The sequence below is a fragment of the Fusarium sambucinum genome, chromosome III (genome assembly GCF_050947815.1).
Source record: "Fusarium sambucinum isolate potato_lamoka chromosome III, whole genome shotgun sequence".
Lineage (NCBI taxonomy): Eukaryota > Fungi > Ascomycota > Sordariomycetes > Hypocreales > Nectriaceae > Fusarium > Fusarium sambucinum.
In genome coordinates, this window is record NC_139292.1 from 7,752,683 (window position 1) to 7,767,239 (window position 14,557).

The following is a 14,557-nucleotide window of genomic DNA, read 5'->3' on the forward strand; positions in this document are numbered from 1 at the left end:
CTATTAATCATGGATCTGCATTTGCTAGCGTTCATCGAGTCCAAAATATCTACAAAATCGAAATAAAGTAGTGAAAAAGCCAGCTTCGTAGTTGGATATTGAATAAATTATTTATTTGATAGGTAGTCAAGTATCAATAGTATAATTCCTTACTTTTGCAAATGCTGTGGCAAGCATGTATGGCTACCTAGTAGCGCACAAACTTAGAGCTAATCATCATCATCAGAATCGTCGCTCATGCAGTCATCCTCGCTACTGCAATCCTCATCATCTGGCACGTCAAGGTCCTCATCATCATCATCATCGTCCTCGTTATACTCAGCTGCCAACATCACCTTGCCGCCCTCCTCCTCTATCTTGTCATTTGCCTCCTTGGACAAAAACTGTTTGATCTCCCCACTCTCCCAACGATCCTGGAGTTCATCTTTCTTCAAGTCCTCAGCTGTCCAAGCCTTGTTGCGGTCGTCCTCTCTTGCTAGCTCCCCATACACCTTGTCAAAAGTGACGTTCTTACATTGCTAGTGCTCCATGTCAGTTCCGAAGTTTAAAGTCATAGTCTTCCCAATCAGTTGGTAACTTACGTCTTTCAGATCCTCTGCTATTCCCTCAATAACATCCTTCATCCTTTGATTGTAATCCTCTTGCGTGATTGTCCCCGCCCTCTGCTTTTTCTTCATCACGCGATCTGTTTTGACCGCCGTGTACATGCTCTGTAAAAAGGAACGATACTTGACATGCAGGTCTTGGATATACTTGACGCTGAAACGCCGGGCACAGAGGTCGCGAATGGCACTGATATCATCTGTTAGAATGTTGATGAGAAGACCATCGGTTGACTCACTCTTGAAGCTGTTGTCGATGCTGACCACCCTGAGCAAGACTGTAGACACTCATGTACGAGTCTCCGATGACTGAGAGAATGGCAATCGCCCCTCCCGCCCTCTTGATGCCCTTGATAACCTTGGCCCCGTTTCCTGTGCCACGTACAGATCGTTTTAGTTTCAGAGCCCGTCTCATGAGACGAAGTCCCGCCGCAAACTCTTCACCAACTAGTCAGCTTCCATAGTCACGCATACATGCGGCATTACCAACCTTTGTTTGCGACCTTGATCAAGCTGCGCCCAACAAGTTTGCTTCCAAGTATGGCGGTGCCGTATTTAAAGATGTCGATAACTTCAGCTGATAGTAGAGAATAGGTGTTAGTCCAAGTTCGTTATCGAAACCAGTGCAGCTTACCTGTAAGTCCGATGCCAAAAGCAACCATGCCAATATAGGACACGATTTTGACGCAGCTCGCTACATCCGCAGCTTCTTTGCCGATCCTTTTGAGCATTTTTTCATTTTCCCCTCTCAGTCTGTCGTTCCACTGGTCTCCCAGAGATGACTCCAAATCTTCGATAGAGCTCAGTCCCTGCTCCTTGAGGGCCAGATCGATGTTGTTTTTGATGACTCCTTCGAAACCTTTGGCATCGTCGGCTTTGGTTTCAATAGCTTCGAGGTGTATGTTGATCGAAGTCATCAGTCCCTCGACTCGAGCTACCCTGTTTGGGTTATCTGATAAAGTTGAATGAGTCAGTGTAAATTCTTCAAGTTACCACTGATGAATGCTTTCGAACCTGGATAGAATGTGGCTTCATCCATGGTTGTGATAAATATTTAAAGCTACAGTTGAGCACCAGATGTATGGCTTGTGCGTGATGAAGAGATGCTGGAAAGTGAGGTGGTTGGGGAATGGACGGAGGATCTTGCGAGAACGTGTCTATTTTATAGAAATTGCATCTTCTGCTGTAATGAGAAGTGCCTATTACGTCCTTTGTCTCGTAATGCTACGTAGGTAGGTACAGAGTAGATCCTGTCACAAACAGTCGTGGTTGATCCTTTCGAGCCTTCCCATAGTGAGCTTTCATTGGCAAATGTAAGTTTGAGACATATTCTTTATCGGATGACGTTCTCGCCGATAATTTGCACGGACCCTCTGACTCGTGAGCAGGTCTGTTGGTAGATCATTACCGCTTTCTAGGCTCAGCCCATCACGGTCAGACGCTAAAATGATATATCATCTTTCTTCAGCTGGCCTCAGTGATATCCACTCGACCATCTGGAATTCCTATTTGATAAAGCAGTCACCTATCTCTCAGCTCTACCAAAATGATCTAGTACATGTGCGCTAGCGCGCCGTGCCGAACCAAGCACCCTTGGTGCGGAAACTTGATAGGTCTGTAGAAAGTTGACAGGTCTGCAAATCAATGGCGATCCTGTCACGGCAAATACTAAAACAAGGAAAGAACTGCAATTTTTAATTGCTAGTTCATAGCTGAGATTCTACGGATAGTCACGTCGGTATTGGGAGCGGGTTCCGGGTAAAAGAGAAAAGACAATGTTGATTCGTGGTTGACAATCATGACGATGAGGAATGGGATACGAAAACAGGCTTTCAAGTTCTGACATATCCAACAGAGACGACCAATAAGAATGCCGGTTAGATAAAAATCAAGAAGCACTTAGTCAAGGACCACTGATGCTCTCTAATTCAACATCTTCTCTATATAAGTGTAAGTAGAAGGCACAACAGTGAACAGACCACATGTCACCCAAACCTCGACAAACATTCTAAAGGGTATCTTGTGTAAAATGTCTCGAGACATTGGTGATATCTTTTACCCCGATAACCCCAATCGCCGTAAGAGATTTAATGAATTGCTGGGTCAGATTCGAACCTATGAGTCCGAATTCAAGGAACTTGAAAAGAAAAAGTATGTAACCTGTCCATCCAAGCCATTAATATACAAGGTCAGTGAGTTAAACAACTACCTCATCTAGGACAAAGGTGTTCAAGGAAGCCCGAAAGAAGGTCGACGATGCCTTGCGTCAAAAAGGCTATGAGACTCGCGACGAGCTTCGTGAGGCCATCCGAGATAAGATAAGTAACAACGAAGAAATGCAGAAATTTGACAAAGTCAAGTCCGAGTGTGTAGATCTTCTCTTGATATTTGGAATATGCTGATTCGATATTGCGATATAGGTTACTAGAGACCGGCAATGTCGGAGGTGTTGTCCTAGACATTATCTGTCTCGCCAGCTCTAGTCTTTCGGCAGTCACAGGATTCGGGATGGTTCTTGGAGTAGTTGCTGGCCCTGCAGGTTGGGCTTTCATAGGCGTATTAGGGGCCATCGCAGCCGGTGCCACGATCGTGGTGGCTATAATTTCCTTCATCGACGCGATGAATGAACGCGACGTAAGTTTGTGTGGTTTATGTTCAGAAATGACATGCTGAACCCTTCTTCAGACACTTCGTGATGGCATCTCTACACTATGGAAGAAGCGCGCGGCCATGAAATATCATCTGGACAAACTAGAGGCGTTGGTTCAGAGCATCAAGACTATTGGTGAGTCGCACTATACCAGATAATACAGTATCTATCTAACCGGGAACGGTTTAATAGTATCGATGGCAGATCTTTGTGATGAGGAGGAGTTGGCCGAGGTGCTTGAGGAGAACCTTGGCCGTAAGACTCTATTTGGGCCATGGAATACGCGAGAAAAGTTACGAGACTTTGATCGCAGTAATGGGTCATGGACTAACGAAGATCCCTCGTTCTACTGCCAAGATTTCGATTTCGACGGTCCTAAGATGACAGTGGAGTGGACGACTACCGAAAATTGGGGAGAAGAGGTTGTTACAAACGAGATGGAGTTGTTGAAAGTGGACCACGACATGGGGGAGTGGGTGTTTGACTCTGACAGCTGGATATACCAGTTTAACAAGTCTTGGGACAAGGAGAAACACGATGAAGATCGTGAGTGGCGTGGGCTTGAGCCACTTGATGAACAGTCAACATCTTTGGGAGATGACAAGTCAAAGCCGCTTCTCTGCAATTATTACGTCTGGCCGGATTATTTCAGCTATGGTGATAGCCCGCAGTACCGAAATGAGGGCTATACATTTAGAATCATTTAATTGGATGGCATGTGTCGTTTGACGTCGGCGTTCTAATACGGCTATGAAGAAGCAGACTGTTCAGCTCATATATGGAATTGATCTATATTTTGTTTGTGTCCTACCCCAAAGCGGTGTCTAGACTGGCAGCGTTCCATCTCAATGTGTTACGCTAGTCCAGAAGAAGCTCTCCTGGGTCATTTACTGTGGTCTTTTCGAAACTCAAACTTCAAATTGGCCTAAACCATCCGTTGACGACCTTGTATAGGGTAGCCTCGGTTGAACACAAATCAACAGACATTGCAACCATAAAAAAGTGATGAAGCACCTGGTAAAGGAAGACAAGGTCCTGAACATGCAGGGGCAAATACCTAGTTTTCTTCACATCTAGTTTTATGAACCGTGGACGACGCCTGATTCTTTTTTTACATGTCCAAACGATGTTGAAAATAACGCCAGTTGAGATTGAATACTCAGTGAATTATTGAAATTGACACGCTAATATACTTCGCTGTAGGCTCCAAAATCACATCTATACCGTCCTCTTCAACGCCCAGTATTGACAATACACTGCGGGGAAAACTCTATCCCGGGGTTTGATCGGCTTCCATCAAGTCCCCGATATCCACAATCCCGGGATCAAAGTGGAGACAAGGCCCGGCTCGGTAGTCGGCGTCTAAATTAATCAGGCATTTTTTATTCAGTTTCCGTATCGGTATGTGAATGAGAACGGCACTCGCTTTTACGCGCGTACTCTAATGCCGCTCTCACCGCTTCGCCAAGATCCGCATTGAACAACGGCCTGTCAATTGCAAATACTGAGAAAAGTCGCTTCTCGCCACTGAGCTCATTGTGTCGCGTGCCAATCGTATTCTCATCATCTGTGCTTATTCTTCTTCTGTGGTCGCCTTCTGTTGCTTCACCGAATGAAGTAGGAACAGATGTCCAACTTCCAAATGAATAGCCATCTTCTGTACTGCATTGACCGAAACCGACGGCTGCTAGGGCTCGTCGCGCCCAGCGATTGTGTAAACCGCCAAAGTGCCATTGTATCGTTGATGGACTTGCCCATCGATCAAGTGCGTTTCGGACATCTACCAAGCCTTGTACGCTGGTGATGTCAATGTTGTTAATTGTTGAACAGTCTATGACGATGGCTCGTAGTACTGGTAAATCGTTGTCCTGTTTGTACAATCCTGTTGTGTCGCACCAAAGAGCCTCGCCCTTTTCTTCCTTTTGCTCCTCTGTGGGTCGTCTGGTATGAGTGTAGACATAATCAGTCAAGTTCTTCAGATGTTGCGCTTGGTTGAGGTAGTTCAGGCCTTCAGGGAAATGGTAGATAAGAACACCTCCATGTGGGCTTTCCACCAAAATATCTCGGTTTGAAGCATCATTTCGATCCAGACTCAGATAAACATCGCGCTTAGCTGACTTTTTAGAGTCATCGGTAGTTTCGGACGTCTCAACAGTCTGCTCAACTTCGACTTTACCGAGGAATTCGCCTCTTGTCCGTGCAATGCGCACAAGAAGGAGTAGAAATGAGAGGCCAGTGGTAGTGTAGATAGCTGGCTCAAGACCAGTAAAAACCGCCATGACAACGCCTACAACCCAGATCAAGCACTCGAACGGTGACAAACGCCAGTACTTGCGGACTGTAGAAGGCGATGCGATGAGGTTGAAAACAGCATGAATGATCAAGCCAGCCAAAGCCGCTCTGGGAATAAAGTAAAAGACTCCAGTCAGAGCATAAAGTGCCAAGAGTAGCATGAAAGCGCTGAAGAGACCAGCTAGTGGAGTTCTAACACCCGCCTTGGAAAGAACGGCTGATGCACCGAAGGAACCAGTGCATGAGTAGCCTCCCAGGAACGGACCAAGGATGTTGGCTGTTCCTTGGGCCATAATCTCTTGTGATGGAACAACGTCGTATCCGAGCTTCTTCCCGAAGCTTTTGGCAATGGCGATATGCTCGACGATGAGAATGACCAAGATGATTGGACTTTGAGGCAAAATGACACCGATGAGGTCTGTCTTGAGCTTCGGAGGTCCAGCATGGATGAACCCTGCACTTGTGAGCGGCTGGTGGTGGTGATGGAATGGAGAGTCAACGTACCTTGATTGATATGGCCAACAATCCTAAACTTGCTCTCCTCCTCGGACAAGTTGCGGTTGACTAGGTAGCTCACCAGAGTGTAGAGCAACATGGCGAAAGTAAGGCGTAAAGATGACATGATGGACCAGAGCTTCTTTCGCGCAGGCTGACGAGCTTCCAGCTTTGTAAAAACGTACTTTGCCAATTCCAACAACACCAAACATGTGATGCCGATAGCAGCATCAAGCTGTGCGTCTGGCAGTTTACGCATGGTTGAGATGAGTACCTTGTATGGATCGTCGCGAGTATTGACTCCATGGATGCCCAGGAGTACTGGTAGTTGGGTGCACATGATGATTATGCTGGCGGCCGTGATGAAAGCTGAGACGGGGATGTAAGGAATGACTTCGACTAGCCATCCAAGACGAAGGAGGCCTAATGCGAATAGAATGATACCAGTCATGAATGATAATGTTTTGGCAATCTCGACGCTTGTGTAGGTATCGGGTCGTGCTTCGTGGACGTGGGTAATGATTTCGCCGACAAGTAGTGAGCCGATGGCTGTTGTCTAAGAGGCGTCAAGTCAGCAAAAACCTTGACGAAGCTATGTGATTTACTTACACCAATGACTATATCTTTTGAAGTACCGAAAAGCCAATATGTCGCTGCACCAGCAAAAGAAGTATACAGTCCAAAATCTGGTGGCAGGGTAGCCAATAGAGCATACGCCATGGCTTGAGGAATAACGACCAGTCCAACAGTAAGACCAGCGATGCTATCACCAACAAGCCATCGCCAATTATACCTAGGCAGCCATCCAAAGCAAGGAAATAAAGATTGTAGATATCGTAATGAGCCATCTGCTGTGGGTATACATTGCTTGAGCTCTTCTGCAACAGTTGGCTCAGCTTCAAAGAATGGGTCTTCTATCGTTTGCTTCATCTTGAATGAATTAGAAGAAAATAAAGATTATGGGGAAACAAAAAGAGAAATGGGTTTATTTGGTGGATCAACAAGGGAGAGTTATACGAAAATCTTTAAGCTTAAGGGGGTGAGGTCCCGACAGCCGGGCCGGCTGGACCCACGGGGCGGACGGGATGCTCGGCGGGTCGCGCTATCTTTTGACAGTCGCCGATCGGATTGGAGAACCCGGACACGGCATAAGTGGCACCGATAACCCAGACCGGTCAAGAAAAGGCGGTTATCATCGAGATCTAAAATAGTTCCCGAACTTGTTTGTTTGCGAGTGTTAGTCCATTGGTTCTTCGCACAAATTCTGGTCACCGACTTTATCTTCGGCCATCGGGAGGAAAACGCACAGACATGATACCGGGTTGTTTGTTCTAGAATTGAGATCGACCTCGGATGTCATTTGGAAATGTTGGGTATCAATTTACGTGTCATGATGCTGGTTTGGTGGCCTGTCGAGTCAGTATCGGCTCTCATGTGCTGAGAAGGAAAGTTTGGTCTTAATTACTTACTAATGGGGTTGCCGATAAGACTTTGTGAAAGGTCCCGAATCAATTCACCCAAGCAATAAGCCACTTGTGAATTATCGTTTCGTGGCGCTGAGGTGAAAGAGTAGTGGATGCAGTGTCGGGCGTGCCACGCTATCAATCCGCGCTTTTACCCTTGGACCATCGGTGGTTGTCGGTAGATTGTCAGCCGTTAACACGTAGAAACGAGGCAATGAGATTCAACATAAATCTCAAAATAGGCACAATGACAACATGGCTTGACATGAATATTGTTTTAAAAATGATCCCCAAATAAAAAGATGCTGACGAGAAACCTCGTCCTATCGAAAAGGCAATAGCTGGCTGGTACAGTATAAAAGAACAAAGAGAAACAAACATTTTTGACAATTCCACAGTCTAGGAATCAAGAATAGGACCATACGCCGGAATACCTCGACTCTCAAGCCCATAAACCACCTTGGCTGTAACAGATCTGTTGGAAATAATACAAACACACTCAGCACCACTCTCCTTGTACGCCTGGTAAGCCAACTTCACCATATCAGGTCTTCCCTTCGCGTCGGTGTCCCAAATAGTAGCATCAGGATCGCAAGCCAAAATCGTGTCGAGAATACCTTGACCATACGTTGACAGAGGGTTCTTGGTTGACCAGACTACCTTGCATGGTACGCGTCGCTCCATGATGACTGGTAGACAAGGTCCGATACCAGAGCCAGTGGCCACGAGAACAACCTTCTTGAATAGAGGTGCGATGGCGAGAACACCAGATGCAGGCGTTCCTCGTGTCCAGATAGATGTGGGAGGCTTCTCGATGATACGCTTCGTCCAATCTCCAGCTTTGGAAACGACGATGGAGAAACCTTTACCACTGGGTTCGGGAATGGCTGCAAAGGCATGCCACTCAACCAATGGCCGATCGGTGATTCGAACACCTCGGGATGAACAAGGTGGAGGTGTGTCAAAGTCAAAGTGAAGACGAACAGCATGCTTTGACAAAGGCTCAGGCACAACCTTGACACGTCGGAGTCTTGTCCAAGGAAGAGCAATGCATAATGTGATGAGCGAAAGCAGCCAAATTGTTGGACTCTGAGCCAAAGCTGGACCGAGCGGTCCCGTTGTCGAAGCCGCTGTTGAGACAATAATGTGCGCCCAAACAAGAGCAACAGAAGTCCATCCAACAAACCGATGCGTCCACTCAAATTGATCGTGCATCTTCATACGGATAGAAGGCCAGGCCATACCGAGGATGAAGCAAAGAAACCCTAGAATGACATACGTCAGAGCGAGAACGACTGACTTGATCTGAGCAGGGTGTTTTTCGGATAAAAAGTCGCGCGTGACGGAAATAGTGTACATGAACCACCACGCTGTAGCGGAGACAGCGCAGCCGGAATGTACACCACCGTTGTGATACACGCGTGCAAAATGCCGGCGGATGGAAAGCGGGAATGAGGTCGGGACGCGGGAACAGGTGAAGAAGATGGCGTTGACGACGTACTCTTGTCGGACGAGGACTGCGGCGAGGAGGTTTGATGCAACAGCTGTGGCCACGTGTGTGGGCTTTGGGTAGTAATCGTTATCGCGGCTGTTGACTAGTAGAATGATGAGAATTGCTAGGTTGGTGAAAAAGATGAAGCCGAATAGTTTGCGATATGCTGAAAAGGCAGTGTGTCGCAGCCATCGCCATCCATGAACACCATTCTTCTCAGGAAGAGGAAATTCCTCCTCGTTGTACTCGTCAACCAAAGGCTTGTCGTCTTTCTCTAGATCTCGCATGATGTTGTTATCTGTACCAACGACAGTTCCATCACTTGAACTTGTCATCGACATCATGCGCTCTTGAGAAGGCCACAAGGTTTGAGGTCTGGGCTTCTCCTCTACAGTCAGCCCCAAAGTGTCCATCAGAGCGCCCTCAGTCGCAATCTTCATCAAGGCGCGCTTGTCAACCTTTCCATTGGGTGTGAGTTCGAGAACAGGGAGGTGCTTCCAGACTGAGGGGACAGCGTAGAAGGGTTGGGATCTACCGACAGCGGTCTTCAGCTGGCCTTCGTCGATGGGAGTTTCAGAAGAGTAGAATCCCCAAAGTGCGTTTTCGATCTTGAGAGCGCAGCCTTTGATAACGCCGGTGGTTGTTTCGATGGATCGGGAGACGCCGTCGAGTTCGACTCGGAAGCCTTGGATCTTGACTTGGTCGTCTTTGCGGCCGAGGGGGAGAAGGCTGCCGTCTTCAAGCCACTGAGCGAGATCACCAGTGTTGAACATCATGGTTCTGTAACAATGTTAGTCAAAATCCTAAAGTCGAGTGTTTGTCTTGCTTACCCATCGTTGGTAAACTTATCCAGCTTGTATCGTGTGGCTGTCAATCCAGGAAGATTGATGTAACCCGCCGAAACACCAGGACCTCCCGCCCACATGACACCAGGCTGACCAACAGGAACAGGATCCTCATTGTCATCCAGGATATACACATTCGTGTTAGGGTTAGGCTTTCCAATAGACAGTGGAATACCAGGTCGGTGAAGATGGCACGTGTTGAGCATGCTAATCTCTGTAGGTCCGCAAACGTTCCAGAAGTTGATGTGAGGAGCCCACTTCTCAGCGAGAGCCAAAGGACAAGGCTCGCCACCGACAGCGATGGTGTCGACGTTGGGGAAGTCTTCGACGTTGGGCATGTACTTGAGGACGACGGAGGGTGTAGCGATGATGGTGTCGCAGCGTTGAAGACATTCTGTCCAGGGTTGGAGACCGCTGCCTCGGATGTGGAGGGTGCCGCCGTTCATCATGGTGCCCAGAATCTCCCATGCACCTGTTATCGTTAATTAGCCACGTTGGCATGTTTGGTGAAGTGAACTTACACATGTCAAAGGCAACGTTGAGCTGCTGTGCCACATTCCTTCCGGGGCGAATACCCAGTTTGGAAGGCTCTGCCAGGAGGGTGTTGGTGACACCTCTATGTCGGACATCAACACCCTTGGGGCGGCCAGTAGTGCCAGATGTGTAGATGACATATGCGCCGTCGTCAGTATTAACATCAACCATAGGATTTGATGGGTTTCCCATGTTCCAGAGAGGTGAAGTAGAGTCAAGGTCAATGACATTGACGATGTTCCGTCTATCATCGGGAACACTTCGAACCACCTTTTCGAAGAACTTGGGAAGGCAGAGAACAACAGGAGCTTCAGAGTCCGCAATGTCGAAACCCAAAGTGTCATCAGTGACAATACCACCATCCAATGGCACGTACTGTCCACCAGCTTTGAGAACAGCCATGATGAACACAACCATCTCGATACATCGTGAGTACACCAACACCACACGATCGCCTATCCTCAATCCATATGAGCAGATAAGCTCATTGGCGAGCATATTCGCCCGTCGGTCGAGCTCGGCATATGTGATTGTGGTTCCATCGTAGTGTCGAACCGCTGTGAGGTTGGGATGCGCCTGCGCAACCGCCTCGAACGCGTGGTGTGTGACATCAAAAGGGATGGGACACTCAACGCCCTTGCTGAACTTGTTGAACAATACTCTATCCGCCAGGGAGAGGCTCTCGAGAGAGCTAAAAGAGAAAGAAGACATGGTGAATGGGGCAAGAATTACGAGATCGACAGACACATCACACCACACATCACGAAGAAACGCCTTTGCACATTGGGAAGAAGAACTTAAGTAATAAACCCCAGACACGTACCCCATGCCAGGAAAACAAGATTCATTGTCCGAACTGGAAAAATTACCGCTGGTCACCCCCGTTCCGAGGCACTGTTTCGGAACAAGAAGCTTCTTGTCGTATTCTGTTGTTTCGTCGGTTACGTGAAGTGGACGACCATCCCTAGTGGCGATTCGTAAATCTCCTGCCCTGCCACCACAGTCCATGAGTTTAACTCATCGTATTATCCTTTATTTACCTAGTGGGTATTTCAGAACAAGGTTGCATTAGTTAGATCTTTTGGAACGAGATGCATAGACCCTCCGCGGTCATGTTATACTCTAAGAGGTAACTGCAGCCGCCAGACTGAGCTGGAACTTGGAATTGGAAGGGTCAGGGCTTTGAAGCTGTCGTATCCTTGACTCCCATGGAATTTTCACCATACAGGGAATTGTCCAATGAGAATACCCGGAGCCCTAAATTCTATGTCGTCCCAAAACGATACGGAGTGACGCAAGTTCCACTGCTGTCAGTGGAAAAAAAGAAAAGGAAACGGTTTAGCGTACCGTTCGGGGCGGAGACATACACACTTTTGCCAGGGGGGTCCCTGAAACGGATGTATGCCATGTTTACCCATGGGCTCCTGTCAGTTTAGAATGACGAGCTGCCGTTTTGGTGAGAAACGCACTGATATGACTCAGGAAATGGTAATCAAGTTGGCCGTCACCAAAACGGCAAACAAAACCGTTGACAGCGACGGGGATCGACGGGTTCGCCTACCTCAAATGCCGAAACGACCGTTCCGGAACCTGTGACAGCGCCTCTCTCCACTTGGTTGAAACTTGGGAGTTTTCCTTTTTTTATGCGGATCACTGTAGGATGGCGCGCTTCATGGTGATAAAGTAGAACATAAACTTGATGTCTTGTCACAGAAACAAAACAGTCTTGCATCATCATCATCATATTTTCTTTTTTTTTCCTCACTCTACTTACGTCAAATACGTATCACAATGGATAACCTTACAGATCTCAAGCTCTCCGTCAGTGGAGAGACTGGCGTTGCTACTATTCAGTTCAACAGACCTGCAAAGCGTAATGCTTTCGCGCAAAAGACAATTGATGAATTAGTGGCCACTTTGGCTTATCTCGACTCAGTGGAGACTGTCCGCGCTGTTGTTCTGACTGGTGGACCAGAGGGCCATTTCTGCGGTAAGTTCCTGAAGATCAGCACTGTTCCACCAGTGATAGCTGCTAACAACAATAGCTGGAATGGATCTCAATGAGCTTGTTGAGCTTTCTACCTCTAAAGCTCATCAAATCGCTTTCCTTAAGGATCTAACCGATGCTCTTGATCGATTCACCAAGCCCGTCATCGCTGCCGTTGTAGGCTATGCGGTTAGTGCATGCTCATCTCCCGTCTTTGTCAATGCTAACCAGATACGTACAGCTTGGCGGTGGATTTGAGATTTCTCTTGCAGTAAGTAGTGCCGTAACAATTCACAATATGTGTGTCCGTTAAGCTTATTTCATTCTGCAGTGCGACATCATTTACGCCGCCGAAGATGCCATGTTTGGTCTTCCCGAGGTCAAGATTGGAACGATCCCTGGAGCTGGGGGTACACAGCGTCTAGCCCGCGCCCTAGGCAAGCACAAAGTTAGTTCCCTACACCCTCTGAAGTGTCTGTCAGCATGTGATAATGATAACTAACTACCTCTTCTAGGCAATGGAATTCGTATTGACCGGTGAACCTGCCAGCGGCGCAGAATTCGAACGTCTTGGAGTCGTCACCAAGGTTTTCCCCAAGGCGGACGTGTTACCTGCCGCAACTGCATTAGCCGAAAAGATTGCAAGACTCTCGGGTCCAGTTATTAAAACGGCTAAACAAGCTGTGTTGACAGGTATGTTGTGTTGTTTGATCCACTGTTGTGCTGTAGCTAACGTCTTGTTTCCCTGTACAAAGTGGAAAATAGCACCCTCAGCGCTGGCATGACCCATGAAAAGGCCCTGTACTATTCTACTTTTGGCCTAAATGACTTTCAGGAGGGAATTCAATCTTTCCTTCAAAAGAGGGCTCCCACATTCAAGCATTCTTAAATTAATCTCTATTTTTTCCGTCAATGTATTATTGGAAAAAAGAAAAACACATATACCATGATCAATCAATTTTGAGTTTCGCCAAACCTCGGTCGTGAATTCTCCACGGTCTTTTTAATCTATAATACCGAGTCTATTATTATCCCGTTAGTGTAGTGTCTGTTCTTCCATAGCTTGTCGATTGAGTTTTCGCCAGATTGAGTTTTGCTGCAAAGATTTTCCCTTTCCGCCGGCGCCGTGATCGACGATAGAAAGACTTATCCTAGTTAATCAGCCGAAACTTTAAACCTGTCGTTTAAATCTGGTTTTCTTGCTCTTGAACAAAACAAAACTTTGCATCTTGGCATTTTCATCCCCCTTTACGCTGTAACCCTCCTATTCCAGGGGTCCCCCTTGACAATGCAATGGATGCGGCTGTGGGTGTGGGGATCTTCTGTAACACACCAAAGCATGGCGCGGCGTACTCCGTTTGTCGTGAGTGGTTGCAGCCTCACAGGGGAAATGGTTAATTTATCCACCCAACTCAAACGTTAAACTCGGCCGAATGTCACTAGGGGAAGAAGTAATTCGCAAGACAATACCTACTGCAGTTGGATAACCGAGGTCCAAGCTTGACTAGTGACAGTTGGTTGCAGTTCGCGTATCAAGAAATTCTGAAACGGTTTGACAGTTTGATCTGGCGAAAGCGAGCTCACGATGATTATGAAGGAGATCCTGTTATCCACACGTCATCTCCGTCGGCAATTATGACAGCGGACAATCAATAGTTCCGTGCATACCAACGAAACCTGCCTCTTCCAGAAGCCGGATTGAGTTCCGTTTAGACCCTTGTCAAGCAAAACATCAATTCATGTAGTCAATCACCCGAGCGGGATGGCGGGATGATGAATAAGTCAAGATGCAGCATCAAACACATGCATGAATCGATATGAGATGCCACATCAGGGACGTCCCGATCAATGTAGTATTACGATAATGGATGGCCTAAAGTTGAGGCGTATTGACAGCTCAGTGGGAGCCGGGCCGAGAGGGTTGGGTGTTACCCTGTATCGCATCATCGCCACCAAGGTGGGATACCGAGCGTAATCCCCAAACCTTCACGGATAGCTTATTTTATCTACCTTCTGTTTTCGACGCTAAATACGAGATCCCGAAGAGTTAAGTTTGAAAACACGTCTTTGCTTCTTTTCCCAGCGCGGATACTAGATTCCGTATCTGTATCCGAAGAACAGTGTTGCAAATCATTTGCAGTCGATAACCCCCACAACTAAAACCTATTTACAAAATGTACATAACACCATGTTATGC

At 47.2% G+C, this 14,557-nt stretch overlaps 5 protein-coding genes across 5 annotated transcripts; 2 read left to right on the forward strand and 3 right to left on the reverse strand.

The window, feature by feature from the left end:
• Nucleotides 1-209: 209 nt before the first annotated feature.
• On the reverse strand, nucleotides 210-1,641 carry FSST1_012764 (uncharacterized protein; the record flags this gene model as incomplete). The annotated part of the gene is made up of 6 exons (XM_083236018.1): nucleotides 210-518; nucleotides 582-792; nucleotides 842-1,040; nucleotides 1,093-1,179; nucleotides 1,237-1,536; nucleotides 1,596-1,641. The coding sequence occupies 6 exons, from the start codon at nucleotides 1,639-1,641 to the stop codon at nucleotides 210-212; spliced, it is 1,152 nt and encodes a 383-aa protein (XP_083082460.1).
• Nucleotides 1,642-2,631: 990 nt separating this feature from the next.
• On the forward strand, nucleotides 2,632-3,959 carry FSST1_012765 (uncharacterized protein; the record flags this gene model as incomplete). The annotated part of the gene is made up of 5 exons (XM_083236019.1): nucleotides 2,632-2,753; nucleotides 2,821-2,967; nucleotides 3,023-3,236; nucleotides 3,288-3,387; nucleotides 3,445-3,959. 5 exons carry the CDS (start codon nucleotides 2,632-2,634, stop codon nucleotides 3,957-3,959), a joined length of 1,098 nt encoding a protein of 365 aa, XP_083082461.1.
• Nucleotides 3,960-4,634: 675 nt separating this feature from the next.
• On the reverse strand, nucleotides 4,635-6,969 carry FSST1_012766 (sulfate transporter family-domain-containing protein; the record flags this gene model as incomplete). The annotated part of the gene is made up of 3 exons (XM_083236020.1): nucleotides 4,635-5,998; nucleotides 6,049-6,595; nucleotides 6,649-6,969. 3 exons carry the CDS (start codon nucleotides 6,967-6,969, stop codon nucleotides 4,635-4,637), a joined length of 2,232 nt encoding a protein of 743 aa, XP_083082462.1.
• Nucleotides 6,970-7,901: 932 nt separating this feature from the next.
• FSST1_012767 (uncharacterized protein) lies at nucleotides 7,902-11,084 on the reverse strand (the record flags this gene model as incomplete). Its single annotated transcript, XM_083236021.1, has 3 exons — nucleotides 7,902-9,774; nucleotides 9,825-10,311; nucleotides 10,361-11,084. 3 exons carry the CDS (start codon nucleotides 11,082-11,084, stop codon nucleotides 7,902-7,904), a joined length of 3,084 nt encoding a protein of 1,027 aa, XP_083082463.1.
• Nucleotides 11,085-12,164: 1,080 nt separating this feature from the next.
• FSST1_012768 (ClpP/crotonase-like domain-containing protein) lies at nucleotides 12,165-13,249 on the forward strand (the record flags this gene model as incomplete). The annotated part of the gene is made up of 6 exons (XM_083236023.1): nucleotides 12,165-12,363; nucleotides 12,419-12,549; nucleotides 12,602-12,631; nucleotides 12,692-12,808; nucleotides 12,876-13,053; nucleotides 13,116-13,249. 6 exons carry the CDS (start codon nucleotides 12,165-12,167, stop codon nucleotides 13,247-13,249), a joined length of 789 nt encoding a protein of 262 aa, XP_083082464.1.
• Nucleotides 13,250-14,557: the final 1,308 nt, after the last annotated feature.